General features: G+C 45.6%; 2 protein-coding genes across 5 annotated transcripts in view; one reads left to right on the top strand and one right to left on the bottom strand.

The window, feature by feature from the left end:
- Nucleotides 1-12,941, top strand: part of ANXA9 (annexin A9) — a 65,410-nt gene extending 52,469 nt beyond the window's left edge. For all 3 annotated transcript variants that reach the window (XM_069218518.1, XM_069218516.1, XM_069218517.1), the window contains exons 12-13: nt 11,337-11,459; nt 12,203-12,941. In XM_069218518.1, coding sequence (XP_069074619.1) covers nt 11,337-11,459; nt 12,203-12,265 — 186 coding nt within the window. In that variant the 3' untranslated portion in view covers nt 12,266-12,941. The remainder of the gene's footprint in view (nt 1-11,336; nt 11,460-12,202) is intronic.
- Nucleotides 12,942-20,990: 8,049 nt separating this feature from the next.
- The window catches only part of MINDY1 (MINDY lysine 48 deubiquitinase 1), a 45,814-nt gene continuing 39,323 nt past the window's right edge, over nt 20,991-27,481 (bottom strand). For both annotated transcript variants that reach the window (XM_069218513.1, XM_069218515.1), the window contains 2 exons: nt 26,364-26,531; nt 20,991-21,199 (listed from right to left, as the gene is read on the bottom strand). In XM_069218513.1, coding sequence (XP_069074614.1) covers nt 21,119-21,199; nt 26,364-26,531 — 249 coding nt within the window. In that variant the 3' untranslated portion in view covers nt 20,991-21,118. The remainder of the gene's footprint in view (nt 21,200-26,363; nt 26,532-27,481) is intronic.

The raw sequence follows: 27,481 nt of genomic DNA, 5'->3' as shown, positions 1-27,481 counted from the left end.
CAGTTTGTTCTCACTAGCACACGCAAGCTGGTAAGCAGTGTGTCTGTGCTGAGTGAGGGGTCTCTTAGGGTGGCATAATACATGCTGCAGCCCTTAGAGACCTTCCCTGGCATCAGGGCCCTTGGTACCAGAGGTACCAGTTACAAGGGACTTATCTGGATGCCAGGGTGTGCCAATTGTGGAATCAAAAGTACAGGTTAGGGAAAGAACACTGGTGCTGGGGCCTGGTTAGCAGGCCTCAGCACACTTTCAATTCAAAACATAGCATCAGCAAAGGCAAAAAGTCAGGGGGTAACCATGCCAAGTAGGCATTTCCTTACACAACCACCCCCCCCCCCCCCCCCCCCCCAAACGAAAGAGGATGAGACTAACCTTTCCCAAGAGAGTCTTCATTTTTTAAGTGGAAGAACCTGGAAAGGCCATCTGCATTGGCAGTCCCAGGTCTGAGTTCCACTACAAAGTCCATTCCCTGTAGGGAGATGGACGACCTCAACAGTTTTGGATTTTCACCTTTCATTTGCATCAGCCATCTGAGAGGTCTGTGGTCAGTCTGAACTAGGAAGTGAGTACCAAAGAGGTATGGTCTCAGCTTCTTCAGGGACCAAACCACAGCAAAGGCCTCCCTCTCAATGGCACTCCAACGCTGCTCCCTGGGGAGTAACCTCCTGCTAATGAAAGCAACAGGCTGGTCAAGGCCATCATCATTTGTTTGGGACAAAACTGCCCCTATCCCATGTTCAGAGGCATCTGTTTGCACAATGAATTGCTTGGAGTAATCTGGAGCTTTTAGAACTGGTGCTGTGCACATAGCTTGTTTCAGGGTGTCAAAGGCCTGTTGGCATTCTACAGTCCAGTTTACTTTCTTGGGCATTTTCTTGGAGGTGAGTTCTGTGAGGGCTGTCACAATGGATCCATATCCCTTCACAAACCTCCTATAGTACCCAGTCAAGCCAAGGAATGCCCTGACTTGAGTCTGGGTTTTTGGAGCTACCCAGTCCAGAATAGTCTGGATCTTGGGTTGGAGTGGCTGAACTTGGCCACCACCTACAAGGTGTCCCAAGTAAACCACAGTTCCCTGCCCTATCTGGCATTTGGATGCCTTGATAGAGAGGCCTGCAGATTGCAAGGCCTTCAAAACCTTCTTCAGGTGGACCAGGTGATCCTGCCAGGTGGAGCTAAAGACAGCAATATCATCAAGATAAGCTGCACTAAAGGATTCCAGCCCAGCAAGGACTTGATTCACCAACCTTTGGAAGGTGGCAGGGGCATTCTTTAAACCAAAGGGCATAACAGTGAACTGATAATGCCCATCATGTGTGGAGAATGCTGTATTTTCTTTTGCTCCAGGGGCCATTCTGATTTGCCAGTACCCTGCTGTTAAGTAAAAGGTACTTAAGAATTTGGCAGCCCCTAATTTGTCTATGAGCTCATCAGCTCTAGGAATGGGATGGGCATCTGTCTTGGTGACAGAGTTGAGACCTCTGTAGTCCACACAAAACCTCATCTCTCTCTTTCCATCTTTGGTGTGAGGTTTGGGGACTAAGACCACTGGGCTAGCCCAGGGGCTGTCAGAGTGCTCTATTACTCCCAATTCCAGCATCTTGTGGACTTCCACCTTGATGCTTTCCTTAACTTGATCAGACTGTCTAAATATTTTGTTTTTGACAGGCATGCTGTCTCCTGTGTCCACATCATGGGTACACAGGTGTGTCTGACCAGGGGTTAGGGAAAAGAGTTCAGCAAACTGTTGTAGGACCTTCCTACAGTCAGCTTGCTGTTGGCTAGAGAGGGTGTCTGAGTAGATCACCCCATCCACTGAGCCATCTTTAGGGTCTGATGAGAGGAGATCAGGGAGAGGCTCACTCTCAGCTTCCTGGTCCTCATCTGTTACCATTAACAGATTTACATCAGCCCTGTCATGGAAGAGCTTAAGGCGGTTCACATGGATCACCCTCTTGGGGCTCCTGCTTGTGCCCAGGTCCACCAGGTAGGTGACCTGACTCTTCCTCTCTAGTACTGGCTAAGGGCCACTCCATTTGTCCTGAAGTGCCCTGGGGGCCACAGGCTCCAGAACCCAGACTTTCTGCCCTGGTTGGAATTCAACCAGTGCAGCCTTTTGGTCATACCACAACTTCTGGAGTTGTTGGCTGGCCTCAAGGTTTTTACTTGCCTTTTCCATGTACTCTGCCATCCTTGAGCGAAGGCCAAGTACATAGTCCACTATGTCTTGTTTAGGCTCATGAAGAGGTCTCTCCCAGCCTTCTTTAACAAGAGCAAGTGGTCCCCTTACAGGGTGGCCAAACAGAAGTTCAAAGGGTGAGAATCCTACTCCCTTCTGAGGCACCTCTCTGTAAGCAAAAAGCAGACATGGCAGGAGGACATCCCATCTCCTTTTGAGTTTTTCTGGGAGCCCCATGATCATGCCCTTTAATGTCTTGTTGAATCTCTCAACAAGGCCATTAGTTTGTGGATGATATGGTGTAGTGAATTTATAAGTCACTCCACACTCATTCCACATGTGTTTTAGGTAAGCTGACATGAAGTTGGTACCTCTGTCAGAAACCACCTCCTTAGGGAAACCCACTCTGGTAAAGATACCAATGAGGGCCTTGGCTACTGCAGGGGCAGTAGTCGACCTAAGGGGAATAGCTTCAGGATACCTAGTAGCATGATCCACTACTACTAGGATGTACATATTTCATGAGGCTGTGGGAGGTTCTAGTGGACCAACTATGTCCACACCCACTCTTTCAAAGGGGACCCCCACCACTGGAAGTGGAATGAGGGGGGCCTTTGGATGCCCACCTGTCTTACCACTGGCTTGACAGGTGGGGCAGGAGAGGCAAAACTCCTTAACCTTCTGGGACATATTGGGCCAGTAGAAGTGGTTGACTAACCTCTCCCACGTCTTGGTTTGTCCCAAATGCCCAGCAAGGGGAATATCATGGGCTAAGGTCAGAATAAACTCTCTGAAACCCTGAGGCACTACCACTCTCCTAGTGGCACCAGGTTTGGGATCTCTTGCCTCAGTGTACAGGAGTCCATCTTCCCAATAGACCCTATGTGTTCCATTTTTCTTGCCTTTGGACTCTTCAGCAGCTTGCTGCCTAAGGCCTTCAAGAGAGGGACAGGTTTCTTGTCCCTTACACAACTCTTCCCTTGAGGGTCCCCCTGGGCCCAAGAGCTCAACCTGATAAGGTTCCAGCTCCATAGGCTCAGTTCCCTCAGAGGGCAGAACTTCTTCCTGAGAAGAGAGGTTCTCTTTTTGGTGTTGTGTTGCAGCTGGTTTCCCAGCTGACTTTCCTTTTCTCTTGGTAGGCTGGGCCATTTTTCCAGACTCCAGCTCTACTTTTTCACCCTGTGCCTTGCACTGTGCCCTAGTCTTGACACACACCAGTTCAGGGATACCCAGCATGGCTGCATGGGTTTTCAGTTCTACCTCAGCCCATGCTGAGGACTCCAGGTCATTTCCAAGCAGACAGTCCACTGGGATATTTGAGGAGACCACCACCTGTTTCAGGCCATTGACCCCTCCCCACTCTAAAGTTACCATTGCCATGGGATGTACTTTAGTCTGATTGTCAGCATTGGTGACTGGATAGGTTTGTCCAGTCAGGTATTGGCCAGGGGAAACCAGTTTCTCTGTCACCATGGTGACACTGACACCTGTATCCCTCAGGCCCTCTACACTTGTCCCATTAATTAAGAGCTGCTGCCTGTATTTTTGCATGTTAGGGGGCCAGGCAGCCAGTGTGGCTAAATCCACCCCACCCTCAGAGACTAATGTAGCTTCAGTGTGACACCTGATTTGCTCTGGGCACACTGTTGATCCCACTTGGAGACTGGCTATTCCAGTTTTAGCTGGATGGGAGTTAGAAGTGGTATCTTTCTTGGGACAGGCCTTGTCTCCAGTTTGGTGTCCAGACTGACTACAGTTACGACACCAGGCCTTTTTGGGATCAAAGTTTTTACCCTTGTACCCAGAATGGTTTTGTGAAGAGGCTCTGAGCCCACCCTCCTGTGCAGGTTTTTGGGGGCCTGTAGAAGACTCTTTACTATTTTTGTTTTTGGCTGTCTCACCACCTTTCCCCTGGGGAGGTTTTGTGACCCCTTTCTTTTGGTCACCCCCTGTGGAAGTTTTGGACACCCTAGTCTTGACCCAATGGTCCGCCTTCTTTCCCAATTCTTGGGGAGAAATTGGTCCTAGGTCCACCAGATGCTGATGCAGTTTATCATTGAAACAATTACTTAATAGGTGTTCTTTCACAAATAAATTGTACAGCCCATCATAACCATTTACACCATTGCCTTGAATCCAACCATCTAGTGTTTTTACTGAGTAGTCTACAAAGTCAACCCAGGTCTGGCTCGAGGATTTTTGAGCCCCCCTGAATCTAATCCTATACTCCTCAGTGGAGAATCCAAAGCCCTCAATCAGGGTACCCTTCATGAGGTCATAAGATTCTGCATCTTTTTTAGAGAGTGTGAGGAGTCTATCCCTACACTTTCCTGTGAACATTTCCCAAAGGAGAGCACCCCAGTGAGATTTGTTCACTTTTCTGGTTTCACAAGCCCTCTCAAAAGCTGTGAACCATTTGGTGATGTCATCGCCATCTTCATATTTAGTTACAATCCCTTTGGGGATTTTCAACATGTCAGGAGAATCTCTGACCCTAGTTATGTTGCTGCCACCATTGATGGGTCCTAGGCCCATCTCTTGACTTTCCCTTTCTATGGCTAGGATCTGTTTTTCCAAAGCCAATCTTTTGGCCATCCTGGCTAACTAGATGTCCTCTTCACTGGAGTTATCCTCAGTGATTTCAGAGAGGCTGGACCCTCCTGTGAGGGAGCCAGCATCTCTGACAATTATTTTTGGAGTCAGGGCTTGAGAGGCCCTGTTCTCCCTGGATAGGACTGGTGGAGGGGATTCTTCCTCCAGTTCACTATCATCCTCCTCTGTGTTATCCACAGAGGGGTTGGCTCTATCATACTCTGCCAACAGCTCCTGGAGCTGTACTTTGGTAGGTCTGGAGCCCATTGTTATTTTTCTTATGTTACAGAGTGACCTTAGCTCTTTCATCTGGAGATGGAGGTAAGGTGTGGTGTCGAGTTCCACCACATTCATATCTGTACTAGACATTATTCTTCTAAAAGTTGGAATGCTTTTTAAGAATCTAAAACTGGTTCTAGAATCTAATTCAAACTTTTACAAACTTTTAAACTCTAAAAGGAATGCTAACAGGGACTAACACAAGGCCCTAGCAGGACTTTAAAGAATTTAGAACAATTTCAAATTGCAAAAAATCAAGTTCTAATGACAATTTTTGGAATTTGTCGTGTGATCAGGTATTGGCTGAGTAGTCCAGCAAATGCAAAGTCTTGTACCCCACCGCTGATCCACCAATGTAGGAAGTTGGCTCTGTATGTGCTATTTCAAAGTAAGGAATAGCATGCACAGAGTCCAAGGGTTCCCCTTAGAGGTAAAATAGTGGTAAAAAGAGATAATACCAATGCTCTATTTTGTGGTAGTGTGGTCGAGCAGTAGGCTTATCAAAGGAGTAGTGTTAAGCATTTGTTGTACATACACATAGGCAATAAATGAGGTACACACACTCAGAGACAAATCCAGCCAATAGGTTTTGTTATAGAAAAATATCTTTTCTTAGTTTATTTTAAGAACCACAGGTTCAAATTTTACATGTAATAGCTCATTTGAAAGGTATTGCAGGTAAGTACTCTAGGAACTTTGAATCATTACTTTAGCATGTATACTTTTCACATAAAACACAATAAGCGGTTTTAAAAGTGGACAGTGCAATTTTCACAGTTCCTGGGGGAGGTAAGTTATTGTTAGTTTTCACAGGTAAGTAAGTCACTTACAGTTTTCAGTTTTTGGTCCAAGGTAGCCCACCGTTGGGGGTTCAGAGCAACCCCAAAGTTTTCACACCAGCAGCTCAGGGCCGGTCAGGTGCAAAGGTCAAAGAGGTGCCCAAAACACATAGGCTTCAATGGAGAGAAGGGGGTGCCCCGGTTCCAGTCTGCCAGCAGGTAAGTACCCGCGTCTTCGGAGGGCAGACCAGGGGGGTTTTGTAGGGCACCGGGGGGGACACAAGTCAGCACAGAAAGTACACTCTCAGCAGCGCGGGGGCGGCCGGGTGCAGTGTGCAAACACGCGTCGGGTTTTCAATGGAAGTCAATGAGAGATCAAGGGATCTCTTCAGCGTCGCGGGCAGGCAAGGGGGGGGGGGGGCTCCTCGGGGTAGCCACCACCTGGGCAAGGGAGAGGGCCACCTGGGGGTCACTCCTGCACAGAAGTTCCGATGCTTTAGGTGCTGGGGGCTGCGGGTGCAGGGACTTTTCCAGCCGTCGGGAAATGGAGTTCAGACAGTCCCGGTCAGGGGGAGCCTGGGGATTCCCTCTGCAGGCGTCGCTGTGGGGGCTCAGGGGGGACAACTTTGGTTACTCACAGTCGTAGAGTCGCCGGAGGGTCCTCCCTGAGTTGGTTGTTCTCCACCAGTCGAGTCGGGGTCGCCGGGTGCAGTGTTGCAAGTCTCACGCTTCTTGCGGGGAGTTGCAGGGGTCTTTAAATCTGCTCCTTGTAACAAAGTTGCAGTTCTTTTGGAGCAGTGCCGCTGTCCTCGGGAGTTTCTTGTCTTTTTCGAAGCAGGGCAGTCCTCGGAGGATTCAGAGGTCGCTGGTCCCTTGGAAAGCGTCGCTGGAGCAGGGTTCTTTGGAAGGCAGGAGACAGGCCGGTAAGTCTGGGGTCAAGGCAGTTGGTGTCTTCGGGTCTTCCTCTGCAGGGGTCTTTCAGCTCAGCAGTCCTTCTTCTTGTAGTTGCAGGAATCTAATTTCTAGGTTCAGGGAGAGCCCTTAAATACTAAATTTAAGGGCGTGTTTAGGTCTGGGGGGTTAGTAGCCAATGGCTACTAGCCCTGAGGGTGAGTACACCCTCTTTGTGCCTCCTCCCAAGGGGAGGGGGTCATATCCCTAATCCTATTGGGGGAATCCTCCATCTGCAAGATGGAGGATTTCTAAAAGTTAGAGTCACTTCAGCTCAGGACACCTTAGGGGCTGTCCTGACTGGCCAGTGACTCCTCCTTGTTGCTTTCTTTGTTCCCTCCAGCCTTGCTGCCAAAAGTGGGGGCCGTGGCCGGAGGGGGCGGGCAACTCCACTAAGCTGGAGTGCCCTGCTGTGCTGTGACAAAGGGGTGAGCCTTTGAGGCTCACCGCCAGGTGTTACAGCTCCTGCCTGGGGGAGGTGTTAGCATCTCCACCCAGTGCAGGCTTTGTTACTGGCCTCAGAGTGACAAAGGCACTCTCCCCATGGGGCCAGCAACATGTCTCTAGTGTGGCAGGCTGCTGGAACCAGTCAGCCTACACAGATAGTCGGTTAGGTTTCAGGGGGCACCTCTCAGGTGCCCTCTGTGGTGTATTTTACAATAAAATGTACACTGGCATCAGTGTGCATTTATTGTGCTGAGAAGTTTGATACCAAACTTCCCAGTTTTCAGTGTAGCCATTAAGGTGCTGTGGAGTTCGTGTAAAACAGACTCCCAGACCATATACTCTTATGGCTACCCTGCACTTACAATGTCTAAGGTTTTGCTTAGACACTGTAGGGGCACAGTGCTCATGCACTGGTACCCTCACCTATGGTATAGTGCACCCTGCCTTAGGGCTGTAAGGCCTGCTAGAGGGGTGTCTTACCTATACTGCATAGGCAGTGAGAGGCTGGCATGGCACCCTGAGGGGAGTGCCATGTCGACTTACTCATTTTGTTCTCACTAGCACACGCAAGCTGGTAAGCAGTGTGTCTGTGCTGAGTGAGGGGTCTCCAGGGTGGCATAATACATGCTGCAGCCCTTAGAGACCTTCCCTGGCATCAGGGCCCTTGGTACCAGAGGTACCAGTTACAAGGGACTTATCTGGATGCCAGGGTGTGCCAATTGTGGAATCAAAAGTACAGGTTAGGGAAAGAACACTGGTGCTGGGGCCTGGTTAGCAGGCCTCAGCACACTTTCAATTCAAAACATAGCATCAGCAAAGGCAAAAAGTCAGGGGGTAACCATGCCAAGGAGGCATTTCCTTACAACATGTAATATCTCATTTGAAAGGTATTGCAGGTAAGTACTTTAGGAACTTTGAATAATCACAGTAGCATATATACTTTTTTCATAAAACACAATAAGCTGTTTTAAAAGTGGACACTTAGTGCAATTTTCACAGTTCCTGGGGGAGGTAAAGTATTGTTAGTTCTTGCAGGTAAGTAAACCACCTACGGGGTTCAAATTGGGGTCCAAGGTAGCCCACCGTTGGGGGGTTCAGAGCAACCCCAAAGTCACCACACCAGCAGCTCAGGGCCGGTCAGGTGCAGAGTTCAAAGTGGTGCCCAAAACACATAGGCTTCAATGGAGAAGGGGGTGCCCCGGTTCCAGTCTGCCAGCAGGTAAGTACCCACGTCTTCGGAGGGCAGACCAGGGGGGGTTTTGTAGGGCACAGGGGGGGGGACACAAGTCCACACAGAAAGTACACCCTCAGCAGCGCGGGGGCGGCCGGGTGCAGTGTGCAAACAAGCGTCAGGTTTGTAATAGGTTTCAATGAGAGACCAAGGGGTCTCTTTAGCAATGCAGGCAGGCAAGGGTGGGGGGCTCCTCGGGGTAGCCACCACCTGGGCAAGGGAGAGGGCCTCCTGGGGGTCACTCCTGCACTGGAGTTCCAATCCTTCAGGTGCTGGGGGCTGCGGGTGCAGGTTCTTTTCCAGCCGTCGGGATTTTAGAGTCAGGCAGTCGCGGTCAGTGGGAGCCTCGGGATTCCCTCTGCAGGCGTCGCTGTGGGGGCTCAGGGGGGACAACTTTGGTTACTCACAGTCTGGGAGTCGCCTGGGGGTCCTCCCTGTAGCGTTGTTTCTTCACCAGTCGAGTCGGGGTCGCCGGGTGCAGTGTTGCAAGTCTCACGCTTCTTGCGGGGATTGCAGGGGTCTTTAAATCTGCTCCTCTGGAAACAAAGTTGCAGTCTTTGTTGAACAGGGCCGCTGTCCTCGGGAGTTTCTTGGTCTTTTGGAAGCAGGGCAGTCCTCTGAGGATTCAGAGGTCGCTGGTCCTGGAGAAAGCGTCGCTGGAGCAGGTTTCTTTAGAAGGCAGGAGACAGGCCGGTAGGACTGGGGCCAAAGCAGTTGGTGTCTTCTTTCTTCTTCTGCAGGGGTTTTCAGCTCAGCAGTCTTCTTTTTCGGTAAGTTGCAGGAATCTAAATTCTTAGGTTCAAGGAAGCCCTTAAATACTAAATTTAAGGGCGTGTTTAGGTCTGGGGGGTTAGTAGCCAATGGCTACTAGCCCTGAGGGTGGGTACACCCTCTTTGTGCCTCCTCCCAAGGGGAGGGGGTCACATTCCTATCCCTATTGGGGGAATCCTCCATCTGCAAGATGGAGGATTTCTAAAAGTTAGAGTCAACTCAGCTCAGGACACCTTAGGGGCTGTCCTGACTGGCCGGTGACTCCTCCTTGTTATTCTCATTATCTCCTCCGGCCTTGCTGCCAAAAGTGGGGCCGTGACCGGAGGGGGCAGGCAACTCCACTAGCTGGAGTGCCCTGTGGTGCTGGAACAAAGGGGGTAAGCCTTTGAGGCTCACCGCCAGGTGTTACAGCTCCTGCCTGGGAGAGGTGATAGCATCTCCACCCAGTGCAGGCTTTGTTACAGGCCACAGAGTGACAAAGGCGCTCTCCCCATGTGGCCAGCAACATGTCTCGAGTGAGGCAGGCTGCTAGAACCAGTCAGCCTACACGGGTAGTTGGATTAGGTTTCAGGGGGCACCTCTAAGGTGCCCTCTTCTGGGTGTATTTTACAATAAAATGTACACTGGCATCAGTGTGCATTTATTGTGCTGAGAAGTTTGATACTAAACTTCCCAGTTTTCAGTGTAGCCATTATGGTGCTGTGGAGTCCGTGTTTGACAGACTCCCAGACCATATACTCTTATGGCTACCCTGCACTTACAATGTCTAAGGTTTGGCTTAGACACTGTAGGGGCACAGTGCTCACGCACTGGTGCCCTCACCTATGGTATAGTGCACCCTGCCTTAGGGCTGTAAGGCCTACTAGAGGGGTGACTTATCTATACTGCATAGGCAGTGTGAGGCTGGCATGGCACCCTGAGGGGAGTGCCATGTCGACTTACTCGTTTTGTTCTCACCAGCACACACAAGCTGGCAAGCAGTGTGTCTGTGCTGAGTGAGGGGTCCCTAGGGTGGCATAAGATATGCTGCAGCCCTTAGAGACCTTCCCTGGCATCAGGGCCCTTGGTACCAGTTACAAGGGACTTACCTGGATGCCAGGGTGTGCCAATTGTGGAATCAAAAGTACAGGTTAGGGAAAGAACACTGGTGCTGGGGCCTGGTTAGCAGGCCTCAGCACACTTTCAAATCAAAACATAGCATCAGCAAAGGCAAAAAGTCAGGGGGTAACCATGCCAAGGAGGCATTTCCTTACAGAGTGCTTGCGCACACCAACTTTGCTCCTGTTCCAATACCTTCCACTATTTGCTACTGTGTGTAGCCACATCCACCACCTTTAGTGTGCGCACCCAGCCTGCATTGAAAGACATTGACCGAAATACAGCACAGTCAAACAAAAGTCTAGAATTTCTACAATTATGTTGAGGTTGGGTATCAAACTGGACACCCACCCATAAAGCAGTTGAAGATGAATGGTAACATGGGAGCAAGGTATCTACATTGTCTTCATTGGTGGCTCTGAGTGGTACACACCACATATATTGCGCTGTACGTATATTTTTCTCTTTCCTGGTCTCTCACACAGAGTACGATGCTGGGAGCCAGGTTGGAGAAACATGCTTCCATGTCCCTTTGAGCTCTGCATCTAGTAGGGAAGAACTTTTTTCTTATTTTTGTTGTTTTGCAATAGGAGGAATTCGCTTTTAGTGTTTCTCTATTCCTTCAAGATAAGAACAAAATACGGCATTATTATATTCTCTTCATCACAGAGCTGTCTTCCTCTTAACACAGTTCACTAAAGTTGTGTCTGTCAGAGTTTGCATGTATTGGGGTTTAAAATTAAGTCGCTGTACGGCTGAAGCCAAGACACATTTCAGTATAATCCGCAACTATGTAAATGAGTTTCACCTAGAGAGGCTACTTAACTTATTGCGTGTGTATGTTGTGGAAATCTGGCATGGAACTGACCTTCCTTTAGTCTAATTTAAATGGTTCTCTGTCCCGTCATAGTGTCTTGGTGCTTTATGCAAGCCTCTTTTTGATGAGAGTCCTTGAATCTGCACGGTTTGACATATTCAAAAATTCTGAATGTATTCCTCCTATAATCAGGGACTTGGAACCAAGGAGAGTACAGTGAACAGGATCATGATCTCACGGAGTGAAACAGACCTTCTAAGCATCAGGGCGGAGTTCAGGAAGAAGTTCGGAAAGTCCTTGTATTCTATGATAGAGGTCAGTGCCTCATTCCCTATTGTGCTCATAAAACGAGTTTGTCTTAGTTCTGGTTGTTCTTAGCTATGGCGTTCTAAATATGTGGATAAGTATATGTTGTACAATAGCTGTATTTTTATTAGCGTTATAGAATGGGAATCTGCAGTATTCATTGTACCTCAATATAGGGCCTGTTTGGGGAATGAACCCTGTAGCGGAACACCCTTCCTTTCTGGAAACTTGGACTCAGTAAAGACGGTTTCCTGGGTCTCATTTACAGATGCTCCAGAAGTTATTTTTTTGACAGCTGGTGTACTTAAAAGTTAGTAAGCATCTTCTGCATTACCTTTTTGTGGCGGTTAAAAGCCATAAAATATTTTGAGGGTTTTTTGGTCTCTGGTTACCAGTCCCTGGGGTTCGCATAGCTCTCTAACTTCAGACGCGACAGATGTATCCATTGATGGGTAAGCATCTATAGGAGTTACAACAAGATTTGAATCCTTAAGGCTCATTTTCACCAACGGATGTGCCCCTAAGGCCCCCGGCTAAAGATTGCATATTACTACTTAGAGCACCAGATGGGTAGTTTTTTTCTTGCCCCCCCCCCCCCCATGCTTACAAAACAAAGGCCAATGTCTCATGAGTAAATAAACTGTGGCTAAAAACTAAATAAAGTTCTGAGACATGACATTTGACTTCAGACACAAGGCCTGGGTCATTGAGAAGTCCACAAACTTAATCTTGCTTTTGTTTGTTTGTTTCAGAGTAACACTAGCGGTGAATACCTTACAGCTCTACTCTCCCTCTGCAGAGCAGAAGATCTTTGAGTCTAGGTACTTTCCTGCCTCAAGTGAGGCTTCCGTACCCTAAGGTTTGCCAATTAACGAACACCCTGACCTGCCCCCTTCCAAACACCATGATTCAGTCAAGCAATAATTCTTAGGCGCTAAAAATCAATGGGTTCCAGGTCTGACAGAAACTGCATCAGTGGCAGAATAAAAAGTTCCACAATTGAGAGTCCACGATCAGAGACTGAAGAATAATTTCCAATGTGGCACAAGTTGACTTCCAGGTATGGATCATCATCGACATGAGGACATCCCAGCCATCGAAAACATATCAGCATAAATAAGTTTGAGAAGGCAACAAACTGATCATGAACATAATTGAAGTGGAACAATAATTTTATTTCTTTGCAAACCCAAGTCATGGACACGGGAAGGGCTACCACTGGCACTTTTAACCTAGTTGGCTAAACAAGATTACAGGGACAGCTTAAAAATGCACAAACTATTCTTTTTTTTACTTGTTATGATGGGGGGGGGGGGGGGGGGGGATGAGGGCGTAGTTAACCGACTAATTTAGGAAATTGGGAGTAACAAAAACGATTTTGTTGACAAGTAAACATTTGTATACTTTTAAACATGGATTTTGTGTTCTCTGTGGAGCCAGAACTTGTTAGAAATAAAGAAATAAAAAAAATGCATGTTCCTTCATAAGAAAGCCTCTACTGATTGCTTACTGTACAGCATTTTACATTTGTTGGGAATACTGCCCTCACCTTTTGGATTGTGAGTAGTAACACTAATCAACATATTCTTTTGAAGGGCATCATCAATTCTTATTTTTTTTCATCTAAAAGTACTTTTATACCCTTTTTTGATTTGCCATACAGACTAGCATGCATAAATTAATTTTGTTTCATCAAAATGCTAGCCAGGTCAGCTAATGTTACAAAACCTTTGACCCATTACATAACACAGGTGACCCTAAGTCCCACATGTAGGTGCTCAAAAGCTTCTTAACTGGATCACTGGAATGATCAATAGTGGAACCTCTGAGTGGTGTTCATATTGCCAGGATATCATAAATGTAAACTTAGCTTTAATTTTGCATACATTTCACTTTCCAAATGCAAATCAGCTAAAGGTAGTTTTGACAAACTGTTGCTCCATTTATTAGGAAAATATTGAGCTTTGGGAATGAAACTCAAAAATCTACATCCACAGAAACGAAATATTTTGTTCTCAAAAGTTTAAAGTAATGTTCTGTGAGCCAGAACAGCACGTTTGTACGCTGTGTAGCAAGGCAACAAATTAAAGGGGAAAAAAATGTAAACAAGTGCAAAGAAGTACATTGTTTACGTTAAATTAAAACAGACATTCAAAATGGATTCCATTTTATGATTTTGCCAATTATCAGAAAAGTCGCTGGTTCTGTAATATAATTTGTTTTAGTATGCTAAATACAGAAGCTCCCTCTTCCCGGCACTGCAACTTTCATAGAGATATGATGGGATTATTCTGGGTTAACTCTTACTGGACATTCCTAAAGCACGTCCTCGTGGAACGTTTCTGGATGCCCCAATCACTGCCAGACTCTTCCAATTCCCCAGCCCTCATTCCATCAACAGTGGAAACATCAGAGACCTAGTAGATTCGAACTTCCGATCGCCTTCTTACTCTAGTTTACTCGCTTAGGTATGTAACTAGCCCTTAGGCAAGACCTACTCAAGACATTAATGTTCCTGCTAATTAAAGTGTATTTCACATGAGCATTTAATTAATTTGATTCCATGCTCCCCGTGTTCTGAGGCAAACTCTGGAAGCCAAGCCAAACACCATTTGTAAAAGTGCTCACCAATAAAATTAGAACAAAGCATTATACTGGAACCATGTTGAATACATCTAGAAGCTCCACATACAAAACATTATAGGGCTTAAGAAAGATCTTCCATAAACACACGGGTGATTAGCCTGGAGACTCGGCCGTGCCAAAGATTACAGCGCTTCACACAGGAAGTTACACCACTGTGGAAAGGTGCTCAGCATTTAAAATCTATTTCATATTCTGGTTTGAGAGAGCACACATAAAACCAGCTAATTTTCTTATTTGTTCCACATCCTGCGTATCATTTTGAAATTTCATACTGCACACGTGCATTCCAAATGTGATTTCGATTTACTTTTTCTATTCAAAATTCACATTCAGATAGCACATTCATTTTGAACTTCTTAATTTCAAAACGTAATCTAAAAATTCTATAGTGTGGTTTAAATGAATTTATACAATGTTATTTCGGTTATTTCGTTACCGGGACATGCTTAGACCTTACACCTGTCCACACACACTCCACATTGTAGGCTTAGAATGTTGTTCAACATCTGCGGTTACGCGCATTTCAGTGCAAGGAAGCACAGACGGCCGACCGGCGCCTCTGTTTAGCTAATGATTAATCCAATGTTTCCATTAGCTGCTTCGAAACTAGTTTCAGAAGCTCTTTGGCCTTGGGTGGTATTCCTACTTAAAATGTATTGTTTCAACTGAGTTGGCAATGATTGGAGGTAAAAAAAGAAACAAAGTAGAAAGTTGTGCTGGCCATTGGGGAGTTGCAAGGGATATAGCTGAAACTCCTGTATGTAGCTACACAATGAATGAGACAGCAAGCAGGCAAATGATACCGGTGCTCTCCTGCACTTCGCTCTCGCCGGTAAGGCTCAATGCCAATATGCGTTTCCAGTGCTGCACAATCAATCCTTCAGTCTACTGATCCTGAAGTTGCTGCTACCGATGAATGCACCTTGCTGTTTCATAAAGTTGTATCATGTAAACCCTTCTGTGTTCAGTGTTTTGAAAGAAGCCACCACACTGCAACGGCTTGAAATAAACTTACTTACAGTGTGGGAAAAAAGAAATGTAAAACACAGGTTTGAATAAGAATTAGAAATTAAGCGTGACAGAGAACTTATAGAGAACCCTAGCAAAAGTGAAATGAGAGAATTCGATAAGGTGTTTCATGCTGCAATACTGTCACCAAATATACTCTGGATAGCATCAGTGATTTCCAAATAGTGCAAGAGGGCCTTCTGGTGTCCACAGTTACCAGAACATGAGCACGTTTACGTTTTGCATTATACCCTGAACACCAGCAACAGACTACTTATTTGGGCTCATAATGTTTTAAGAACACTATAAGACATGGAGGAAAAACAATCTAATTGATATTTGCAAGAAAAAAGAAATACAAAGTTGCCACACAGAATCCAATTCATGCCTTCTAGGAACGTCCCAAATGGGACCGCAACCACACCAAGAGTGTGTCTATCCGTACACCAGTGGAGAAGACACAGGGCAAACACAGACTAGCGAAGGCAGTAGGAAGTTGGCCTGGCACATACATTACCAGTGGGAACACAGACTATACTGTGGAGACCGGTGGGAAATTAATCTTGAAATCATTAGTGGCGAATTCATAAACGTGGTATTTTCAGGACCAATGAGAACTTAGATCATCCATTTGTGGAAACAACAGAAAGGGTACAGCTACATCATCCTAGCAGGTGGTGGGCACAACCATCCCAGAGATCCTAGTTTGATTTTTATATAGATTTAGTTCCACTTGCTTTATAACAGCACAAAACCGACCGTAACATTTCTATGAAGGATTTATACCACAATGAAAATCTTACTGGGGAGACCTGGCGCGTGTACGTGTAGATTACTTCAGTCACAAAGTAAAGCGTTGATCACCTTTCTCAACAACTATATATGGCAACACTCAATCCTAAGTGAGTTTTATCTTGCCAAGTCAATGCTGTCAGAGGATCATTGACTGTAATTCCCACATTATAAAGGGGCCCGCCTCTTCAAACCTTTTTATGTTGGGCATAACAGCCTAAAAGACTCTTACCAGAAATCAGTGCTCAAAAAACAAAGATACGGATTGGGATTTCTTAGGCCAAAACAAAAAGCACCCAGCAGGTGCAAGCATAAATGGTGCTAAAATAATCCAGATACAAAATCAGCACTGTGAATCAAGTGGCAGAAAACCGTGTAGGAGTTAAAGCAAAAGGCAGCAGTGTTGAGTTTAAGGATTGCAGGACTTTATGAGCACCTACTTCTCTTATACTCAACTCAGTGCTCCTAAGAACAAAGATTTCAAAATGAAGTTTTGATGGCTGCTCATAAAAGATGGTGTGTGTGTGTATGTGTATGAAGCCATTAAGTCTTTCAATATTATGAGTAAGTTTTGAAAGAAGACTTACGTAAAGATTATAGATCAGTGTAAACCGGTGTACATCACGTTAGTGAAGAGGTTATTCCTCGGTTATATGCAGAGTGCCCATTTGGCCTCAAGGCAACCTTCGACTCGAGATACAGAACTACTTTTACATTCATGTAAAGGTCATTAAGAGCCGAGAGCAAAATGCCCCATTTTTCTGAGATCTGATGCCAATGGTCAATTCTCTATAGGGTCTCCAGCATCATTTGTTAGAACTGGTTGTTCGAGACAGAAAAGAGAGTGAAGACGTAATTTCTTTCCACAGCAGCTACATGTCCACCAGCTCTTTCTCAGAGTTTCTTGTGACTGCTGAATTAGTCAGAGTTATGAACTCTGGCAGACCTTTCAAATATCAAACAATTACCTACAACAACACCTGCCAGATAACTTCAGCTAAACAGGACTTAGCCACATACCCCGAGGAATATAAACTGCAACAAATGCCAATGTAATAGGAGACTTGTTAATATATCAAGTTGGGCGACATGCTAAATAGGTAACAATTACAAGTAAAATACCAAAGTAGTGAAGCAACCAGACACTTGCAAAACAAATGACCATAAATGAAATGTCTGAATTTGCAGATAGACGAGCAAATATTTTAATGTAGCCATTTTCAATGGTCCCCTTTAGGTCTGTTGGCATAGCAGATTCCTCCCATAGCATACGATTATAAAATTATCGCTAGAAGATGACGGACACTGTTTTAAGTAGGGAAATACTAGAGACAGCTAAACCAGATTTGGAGAAAAAAATGTGTTGCTTCATCACAAAATAAAAAATAAAAAAAGGATGTGTTCATAGAATCTCCAAGCGGATCTGAACCAAACAGAGTGTCTCTGGTGTACAACACTCGACTTGTTTATTGGCAAGATCTCAAATTTCGCCAGTAAAATAATAAATACATTGTTTTGGCTTACCACAGTGAAGCCTGCAGGATATTACACAGTATGAGAGAATAGGGGCACATAGAGGTGAGTGACCATCAGCCATGGCTATCCGGAGATTCACATCCTGACTGACGTAGAGGACTAGCTCTAGTTAGACCACTTACCCACCAGGGTGACAAATATTTAAAGCCACAAGTTCCCCTTAATTTGTTGAAGGCCGAAAATTAGACCTTTTGTTGCAATCAAACCCTAATTCTAAATTGGATACACATTAAAACGGGGTTCCAAGTCAGACAGTATTTGCCTTGTGCAAATTGTATACCAGGTGCAGTTTACTCTGATTTACGGTAGGTGAAACTTCGTGCAGTAGCAAGAAAATCAAAAGGTGCTGACCGAGTAACGAAGTAAAATACGCACAAACAGAATTGTGTGAGATTTCCAACAGTTCTGAAAGAGACACAAAAAAAAAAAAAAAAAAAAAAAGAAAAAAGCTGCCGAATGATCCAGTTCATTTTTGTATCGATGACAGCACCAGAGAAGGCTGTGATATGTGCACTGAGCTGAATGAACAGTATCAGACCAAGCCATGAAAGGTAACCCTTTTAAGACCTGCAGTGCACTGGCTCATCATCTTCCCAGTATTTGGTCATAAGGATGAACCCCTGCTTTTCCCATCCTTGGATTTGCGCGCTGTGACACCACCAATAGACAACGCTTTTCTGGCTGCTGCTGAATGGAGAGCCAGCAGGCGCTTGTTCTCCAATGTAGGTTGTGGCCATTGCTTCCAGACTAGAAATTCCAAAGTCCAGCCCTGTGTGGTTGTTAGTCGCGACTTGGTCTTTCCTAGATACTGGATACCTAAGTTTATATCCCTTACATCGCCATAGTGGGTTATAATTTAGTACATCTACTTCATTTAAAAATGAGATCAGCTGGTCTCTAATGATCTGCATCCCGAGCACACACACACACACATCCTGCCCCCAGCAACAGCCATGAGAACTGCTTGGCACTCGAGTCACTCTGCGTTACTTGGGTGGGGGCCCTTTGTATTTGAGAGAAGGATTTTAGCCTCGGAGATTTTTTGGACAGTACCAACTTAAAACCCAGTAGCCAGGGCCTTCAGCCGACTGACTTGCCTAGTTTGCACCTACAGCCAGAAGGCACGGAAAGCGAGAACCAGAGTTCTCACAGCAACTTTGTAATTCTTGGTCCACTGCACTGACTGAACTAGAGATAACACAGGAAACCCAAGTAGACCCAACAATATCTACAAGCTCCTGAACACTGCTTGGTATCTGACCTCCGGCTAAAAATTATCGGAAAATCTATTAAAACAATGTGACTTAGGGTTGCAGTTCGACACAAGACGAGGACGAGGACATCACTTTGTGATTTTCTCTGTGTATTATAATTGTAACTTCCCTTTTCTTTTCTTCCCTTTATAAAGTTCCATTCTATTTTAAAGGTATTCTGCTAGCAAGACATTACCTTAATGAATGTCATGTACAGGACTTTCAGATACAGACCAGCGACCATTGTAGACTCGAATTCCTTTCCAATTAAGTACTTCCAACAAAAATCAGGAATAGTAGGAAAGGTTACCCCACACACACACACACACACACACACACACGTACGTACACACACACACACGGTACGTACACACACACACACGGTACGTACACACACACACACGGTACGTACACACACACACGGTACACTATACCTAAATCCTTATTCTCCACAAGGTACGAAACCACATCCAAGGAAGAGGTTATAATCTGCTGCCTTTGCCAGGTAAGAGATTGCTGCAGAAATGTTAGCCTGGCAGGTAAGACTGGGCTGAGAAGAGACGACGCTGCTTTTGGTGGGGCATTTGCTAAATATCTTGTAACCTACCTTCGAGGGGTAGGATATGTATTATAATAATCTGCTTCCTGTCATTGCTTCCCTGCTCAGCTATGTAGCTATATTGCGCTGAGCAGAGAGGATGCTGTCTCAGGTGGGGTGTTCACTGAGTAACCGATAACCTAGCTTTTACAATAAACCTACACATTGTTTATCCACTCAACCTTGTCTATCCAAATGCTCCCTACTAAGTTTCGTCAATTTTAACACTGTCGACGAGGATATGCGAAGACTCCAAGCAGTGTATGAAGCGTCCCAGTCTTGGTCCTGCGTAAGAGCGCAGTAAAGGATGACTGCAGAACTATGATCCTTTGTGAGAGCAAGCATGTCCCTAGTCCTCCAAGAGTTTGCAGGGGAGGATAGGCGCAGTGTCTGTCTCTGCGATTGAGTGCAGTACAGGGCATGACATTAATGTTTCCTGATCCTGAAAGGGTTTGTGGTTGAAGTTAAGTGCAGTGTACGTCCCTAGTCCTGTGATTAAATGCAGCAGCCCTGTGTGCAAGTGCAGTAGAGGGTAAAAACCTAAGGTATTTTCCTAGTCTTGCCAGACGACACAATAGAGGGAGAGAGTAAAGCTACATGCTCCTAGTTATTAAAGAGTGTGCAACAGAGAACTTGGAAGCTGTGTATGTACCTGTGAGCAAGGAGGCAGTGTTCCTCTGGTCTTCCACGAAGTTGAGATTTGTGTAATGAACGGTTTCTTTTGTATGGGGTTTCCGCCACGTATGTGTGGCTAATTTGGGGTTACATGTGCATCGGTTTAGTGAAATCTTTGCATGGACATTTTACCAGGCTTGTACAAAGTAGCTTTTGACCTAGCTTTTTAAGCTTTTACTATACTTTTCTAAAGGAATGAGATGTGTTATAATCTGTCTTTATCGTGCTGTCCCTGCTCTTCTTAGCTGTGTCACAGAATGTTGGGATGTCCCTGTCCAGTTGTTAGAGAGAGTGCGCTGAGCAGAGAACCCACTGCTCCTGTGGGGCTTTCACTAAGTAACTTGTACCCTACCTTTTACAATTAACCTACAACCTGTTTATCTAGGCGGGCTGGGTACATGACTCCAGAATCATTACTGGGTTGCAATTAGTCTGTATATAGAAGATATGTCTTACCAGTATGAGCTTGATGCTTCACTTAGCAGTGGGGTGATCTGTTCTCTCTTGGAACCGCATAGTGGAATGCAAAAAGGCTTAACGCAGGTACTTCAGAATGTGTTGCTCCAGGTTTTACTATGCTAATCTGCAAGCACCAACATCATAACTCAAGAATAGATTATTATTTATACAACATCTGTAGATGTTGAACAGATGCAGCTTTTCTTCAGCATTTGATTTTCCCTACTTACAATAATTAATCCCTCTCAATTTCACAACTCTATGGTGTTGCATGCCTTAGACAGGACATTAGAACAGAGTGGTCTAGAAAGCAAAAGAATCATTCTCATTTCTGGGTGGTTTCTTACACTGTTAGATTGAGGCATGTCATCGTCCAGATAAAATGCCTTGGTTGTGTGGTGTATGGCTGAAACAAGATGGCAATTATCTTAAACCCCTTCAGATGGTTGAACGTCTACCTACCATATAAGATAGGGTGTTGCTGCTGCTGTTGCACCAGCTATTCAGAATCTGTGGCATCTGGAAAGCAGGGAAACTTCATCAGGTCATGAAGCAAACACAAGGAAACTCAAGGAGATTTACAAAGTTTTATGCAGATAGCATAGTGTTGTCTAAAAGTTTTACTGTAAGATTTTTGTCTAAATAACAGGTTTTTTGAGCGACTTAGAGGATACAGAGAAGTTTGGATTTGAAAAGGTTTACTATAGAAGGACACAGTCCGATTCTTGCTTTTGCCTCGGCCGACGCTCGGCAGCTGGACGTCCTGACTGCGGTCTCCGTCCCTAGAAAAACGGATAAAAAGGAAACTGGATTGTGTTTCAACTCAGTACAATGGGAAAACAGCACACACATTCCCTAAGGACCTATGTTCAAATAAACTTTTGTCTAAAACGGGCTGTGAAAACAAAGGGCATTAACTCACAGGGTCGAAATTCTGTCTCTGTGCCAGGTGCTCAGAGTAGTAATACAAGTTTTCTAAATGCTACCGGCTCCCACTGTTCCAATTTGTTATCGGAGTAAGAAGAACAACACAAAGAAGCTCCATATGGCCAAAGTTGCTTCATAAAAGTTCAAAGTAGCAGACCACACTACTAAAAGTGTACAAAGCTAAAGGCTGAAGCAATTAATGTTCATATTGCTATAGGATTTAAAGTTTGTGCAGTTTCCATAGCAGAAAAAAACAGTACTGGCAGCAGTTGGTCTAAAAAAAGTGGCTGTTCACAGTAGTGAATGCTTATAACACCACAGTTCATACTCTCATAGTTCACAGCATACAACTCCATGTACAGCCATTTCGTTCAGTAGTTTTTCCTGAGCCCCCTCTCAAGCAGCACTCCTGTGCCATCTTTGACTCCAAGCACCACTGCCACGTACTATACAGGGGGGTGGAAGAGAACCTTCATATGTTTATTTCTAAGGGATTTGGACAAGGATCTAATCAAATTTGAAAAGACATGAGGAATCAAACTAGACCAGTGGTTCCCAACCTGTGGTCCAGGTACCCTGGGGGGGGGTCCACGACTCCTTAGAAAATGTAATAATTTTAACAGATTAGGTCCCCAGCTTTCTGTAATATCTCAGTGGGGGATCCCTTGATTCCAATAATGATGATTCAGTGGGGCCCCCAGGTTCCTGTATTGATAAAGTGGGGGTCCACAGAAGTCAGAAGGTTGAGAACCACTGAACTAGACCATGTTCATATAGCTGAAGTGATTGACGCAGGCCCAATTTCAGGAGCTATCTAATAAGCAGACTGCCAAAGGAGTAGCAGCAGCAGGTTTGTCCACATTCTTTCCACCAATAAATTGCTTTTGGTTACATGTAATATAGAACAACCAATGAACATTGAGTAACCCGGCATCACTCGGACTCCCCCTATCCCTGTCCCTCCCCAGCAGATGCACATGAGGGCCAACATAAAGTGAAGAATATAGAGACTAAGCACTAAATATTCCAAAGGAAAAAACAATACCACATTCACTATTTGTCACATCTTATTACACAGGCAAGCCCTCAAACCGCCTGGCTGATTTCCAACCCTTCCAGTGCCACAGGTAGCAGAGATTAGGTAAATCCTTCCCAATAGATATTAACGTCCAGTGTTGTTAAGGAGATTCTCCAAAAAGGCTAATAAAAAGAGTCTACTTGGGAGAACATGTACTACTTCTCGCTGGGAGATACTAGGAGGCGTGTAGCAATGTTAATCACCCTTTTTAGGCTGTAGGAAGCTGGATCTTTATATGTCTAAATGAGACATATTGGGCAAAGAGTCCAGGAGTTCCCTTACTAGTGGACAAGGGCTGACTTAAGCAACCCCAAGGGGCTCGTTTAGGGGGTAGTGTGGTCGAGCAGCCTTAAGCTTATCAGAGAGGAGTGTTGTGCCAACGTTATACTACAGAGAGAAAAACAAAGTACTGCATTCAGGTAAAATAGAGCGACATATGGGACCAAACTCCTGGACTTAAGATAAGTACTGGGCAAGGGTCAGGACAACACCAATAGGTCACCCCAGGTGGCACTTGGGCAGCCGGGTGCAGAGGTGTAATATGGCGCCGGGTGCCCAGTGTTAGTCAAAGGCGATCGATCTGGTTGAAAAGAGGCTGCAGGTTCGGACAGGGAGTCTAGTTGAGGAAAACCAACAGGTATGTTCAAGTCTTGAGATGCTCTGGGACAGAGGGACACCTTCGGTCCACTTGACCTTGGGCCAGGGGCGATGGGTGCAGAGGTGTCCTGAGGCACTGTGTTTTCTCCACCAGGAGAACTTTTGGTTGAGGGGGGCCTGGGGGCAGAGGTCACATCGGTGAGCCCACAGTAGGCAAGTCCAAGATGGGCTTTGTCTCTGGAGGGCTGGGGAAACCACTCTGGCACCACTGGCCCATTTCAGCTAGGGCTAAGCAGCATGGGTGAAGTGCTTTCTGGTGTTGGGTTTTTGCAGTCCGGAGTCCTCTGGGGTCTCTTGGGGTTCCTGCAAGATGCAAGGAAACAGCTCCTCTGCACCACAGGAGTTCTTGGGTTTCTCCTTTGAGAGAAGCCAGATCTCCATATCAAGGGCGGTGGGCTTCTTTGAAGCCCCCTGCCTTAGAATGCAGATTCGTAGGTCATCCTGTTGGGTGGAGGGTGTAAACACCTCTCCCAGAGCAGGCTTTGTTTCTGACTGCCTGAGAGCAAAGGCTCTCACCCTTAGGGGTCAGAATTGTATCTGGTGGTGGCAGGCTGGCTAAAACTAGGCAGTCCTTTAGGAAGCTGGCCTGGTGTGTAGTGGGTACCTGAGGTACTACACCTTATACCAGGTCAGGTATCCCTTATTAGTGTAGGTAGTGCCTACAAGCCAGGCTCTCTAGAGATAGCTGTGGAAGAGCAGCCAAGGCTTATCTAGGACATATGCAACGTTCATGCAATACTACTGTAGTCACACAGCACTTACACACATGAAAGAAAACACTCAGTGTTGTGAAAATAAAGGGTCTTTATTACAGTAACAGTACCAAAGCACTAGATAGGCAACCTTACATTAGGAGGGAAGTAAACACACTAAGTATGTACACTAGTTATCAGAAAAAGAGTACAAATGCAAATAGAAAAGACTAGGAGGAGCCCTAACCATATGGAGAAACAAAAATGGCATGTGAACACAGGACCCCCACCTAGGTAAGTGGAATGTGTAGGGGGGGGGGGGTGTTACTAGGAAACCCCAAATGTAAGTACCACATTGCACCCTAACGACCAGGAGGAAAGGAGTAAAGTACTAGATATTCCCCAAACCACCCAAAACGAAGAAAATTAAGAAAATTCAACACCCAGACAAGACTGCAAGAATCCTGTGGAAGAAGGGGACCAAGTCCAAAAGTCACAGAAGAGTCCTGGAGGTGTAGGAGCTACTACCCACCCAGCTGTGGATGCAGGAGTTGGTCGACGATATGACGAAGACAGTCAAGCATGCAGCCCTGGAGCAGCTGAGGAGTTTCTGGAGGATGCAGTCAACGGCCCACGCCGGATAGATGATTGCAGTCGGTCAGTTATGTGGAAAAGCCACCAGCAAGCCTTGGCAAAGGCAGAAGTTGCTGTGAAACTAAAGTGGAGCTGCCGGGGACCAGCAAGGTCCAGGACGACTCAACCCACAGGGGGAGTCGAAGGGGGACCCTCAGCAAAACAGAGTACACAGAAGAAGAGGCAGCCCCCATAGGAGACGATGACGAGGAACCAGGAATCACAGAGGAGCCTATACAGCACAACTGGAGGAGAGTCCCACACTGCAGGAGAAGCACGCAGAGGGCTGTGCGTCGCAGAAAGGAGTGCTACACGGAGTCTGAAGATCCCTTCGGGGAGATGCAAACGAGCCTTGTTAGCTGCAAGAGATATGGTGCACAGGGTACTGTCTTGCGGGGGAAGGCAAAGGCTTACCTCCACCAAAGTTGGACAGCTGGCAGAGAGGACCAAGAGGACTACTCCGGACCACCACCCGTGATGCAGGATTCACACAGCTCAGTATGAGAGGAGATCCACGCAGCCAGTCATCTTTGCAGTTGGTGCCTGTGGATGCAGGGGAGTGACTCCTTCAGTCCAAGGGAGATTGCTTCTTCCTTCTCGTGCAGACATAAGACTTGCCGCCCTCAGAGTATGTACAGGCAGGGAAATGTTGCAGAAGCTGGAAGGAGCTGTGAAAACAATGTTGCAAGCAGAGTCTTCGTTGTGGATGCAGATTGTCAGTTCCTGGAGGGTCCAGTCGTGGTTCCAGTGGCTAGAAGTCAAAGTTGAGGTTGCAGAAGAGGCCTCCTGGAATCTTGCAAGCCAAATCTGAGGTCCCACCCAAAAGAGAGACTCTAAATAGCCCTGAAAGGGGGACTGGTCACCTAGCCAGTGCGGCTGCTGTTCAGCATGGCTAAATGTTAGTGCCAAAGGGTGGAGTGAAGCGGCTTGTCACAGAGCAGAATTTTGTGGAGTGGCATAAAGTGGAGTACAATGTGTAGAGTAGAGTGGCGTAATGTGGAGAATGCATTGTGTGGTACTGCACTGCCATTAAAGTCAACACATTTTCATTTGAAATGGCCATTACATTTGCAGAGACACACAGTTGTACTGATAAAACTATACAGCGCACAAATGATGTATGGAAATGGCATGACCTAGTGAATGGATTTGTTTTGAACGTATTAAAATATTTGTTTCCACCACAATCCACAAAAAGCGTGCTTCAGCTGGGCTTTCCAAATTCTGATATAGTCTGACATACCTGCACAGTTCTTTTACAGACATTTAAATTTAGTTGTGCTAGAAAAAAAATATTTCCTTTTACAATACAAGTCAGCAAGATTGCCACATAAATCCTCTTACTTTACAGTCAGAGAAGGAAAGGTAAACAAAAAGTTCCAATGGAAGATAGAGCCTGACATCGGACTCCTGCCTTTGAATGCATAGCAAATGTTACAAGAACAAAGTTTAAAGGACTGTTTACAGAAAATGAGCATTAGTGGAAGAATTCAGTAAATAAGCTGTGCTCCACTTATGGACTAATTCAAGCTAAATAGCCTAAATAAAAGCTATCAAATAGAAGGCATGAAACTATGAGGTAAAAAAACACAAAGCCATTGGTAAATAATGGGTGGAATGTTTTTACAGGGAAGCTTTCAGAATGTCCCCAGGACGTCTTTAGCAAACCAGACAGGTGCGATTTCTGGTAGGCTTTAACCTAACAAAATGATCTTAGCTTCTGGAGGACATGTACTTTTTTTGTGGGAGCACACCACCTCTGCCTGATCAAAACAGGTACTTCAAGTACCCAACAAGTGGATGGAGCCAAAAAACCCTCTCTAGTGATGCTCACAGTGTATGGCGACAGCTGCATTGTCAAGCCAGACCACAAAAAAGGGTTTATATGGTCCTCTTATGATTGTTTTATGCAACCCTCTTCGTCTATTATGTGATACTTCAGCAAAAGGGAAAGATTACCTGCTGTTCGGGTGAAGGCTGTGGTGCCTGTGGCTGTTGTGGCTGCTGCTGTTGTTGTTGCTGTTGGTTCTGGTACTCCTCTTGCTGCAGCTGCCTGGCAAGTTCCAAGTCGCTCATTCCAGGAGGGCCCTGCTGTTGCTGCTGCAAAGACAAGGCGATCAAATAGTCCTGTGGGTGGAATAAAGAAGTGGTCAGAACCTGAAGACAAACATCGAGGATATAAGCATTCCAATACATTATATTCTTGCTGTATTTTTAACTCTAATGGTATGGTCATAATAAAGTCAACTTCTGATCGTTGGAAGAGAAAACAGTGCTAGAGAGAAAGTAAGATATCAAAAGCCAACTCTCTCGGATTTCTGGTGTACATTTGTTGCTAATTAAGAGCATGTAGCACCAATGAGGAAAGCTACAGCTAAAGATCTGAGGGTCTAAGAAACATTTCTGTTGAATTTCCACAGAAGCTGGATTGCTGAGCCCTTTGGTCAAAAAGGTTATTGTGTCCCAACAATTGTATCCTAGGAAACAGCATAACTGGGTAGGGAGTAATACTAATTAAGGTGCCGGACTTTGGTGAAAAGCCACATTCTTCCCAAGCATCTCTTACATGGCCACACACTTGTGGTTTATTCACGTTGTGAATTTGCATCTTGGCTCAAGGCAAGAATAACCTGAAATTAGAAGCAGAGTGCGAGGCAGCCAGAGAAGGAGTGTCAAAGAAAATTAGGGCTATTAACTGTAAAATGCACCATCCCTAGGTATTCTCATTTAGACTATAAAAGGAAAGTGTCAGGCGAGCATGGAGTGGGCTAGTGTCCCCACCATTTCATACCAGGATATTAAGGAGGAGAGCTCCAAAAATCAAGACGCTTTGGGAATTAATGCCAGATAGTGAGCCACGGGTAGGAATGACCTCTCCGGTTCGAAGAAGTCTGAGCCAAATAACATCTAGAACTGACTAAAAATGCAGAAAGTGAGAGAGACATTTGCTTCTGTAAGGAGTCCACCTGCCAGAGGTTGACGTGTAGCACCTCATTAACTCAGTTTCTGAATTTTCACTGGGTTGACACCTGTTCCCTGGAACGGTTTTTAGAAAGGCTATAGAGATAACCCTCAAG

This window comes from Pleurodeles waltl, chromosome 12 (assembly GCF_031143425.1).
Source record: "Pleurodeles waltl isolate 20211129_DDA chromosome 12, aPleWal1.hap1.20221129, whole genome shotgun sequence".
NCBI classification, from domain to species: domain Eukaryota; kingdom Metazoa; phylum Chordata; class Amphibia; order Caudata; family Salamandridae; genus Pleurodeles; species Pleurodeles waltl.
This window is presented reverse-complemented; position numbering and strand designations above follow the sequence as displayed.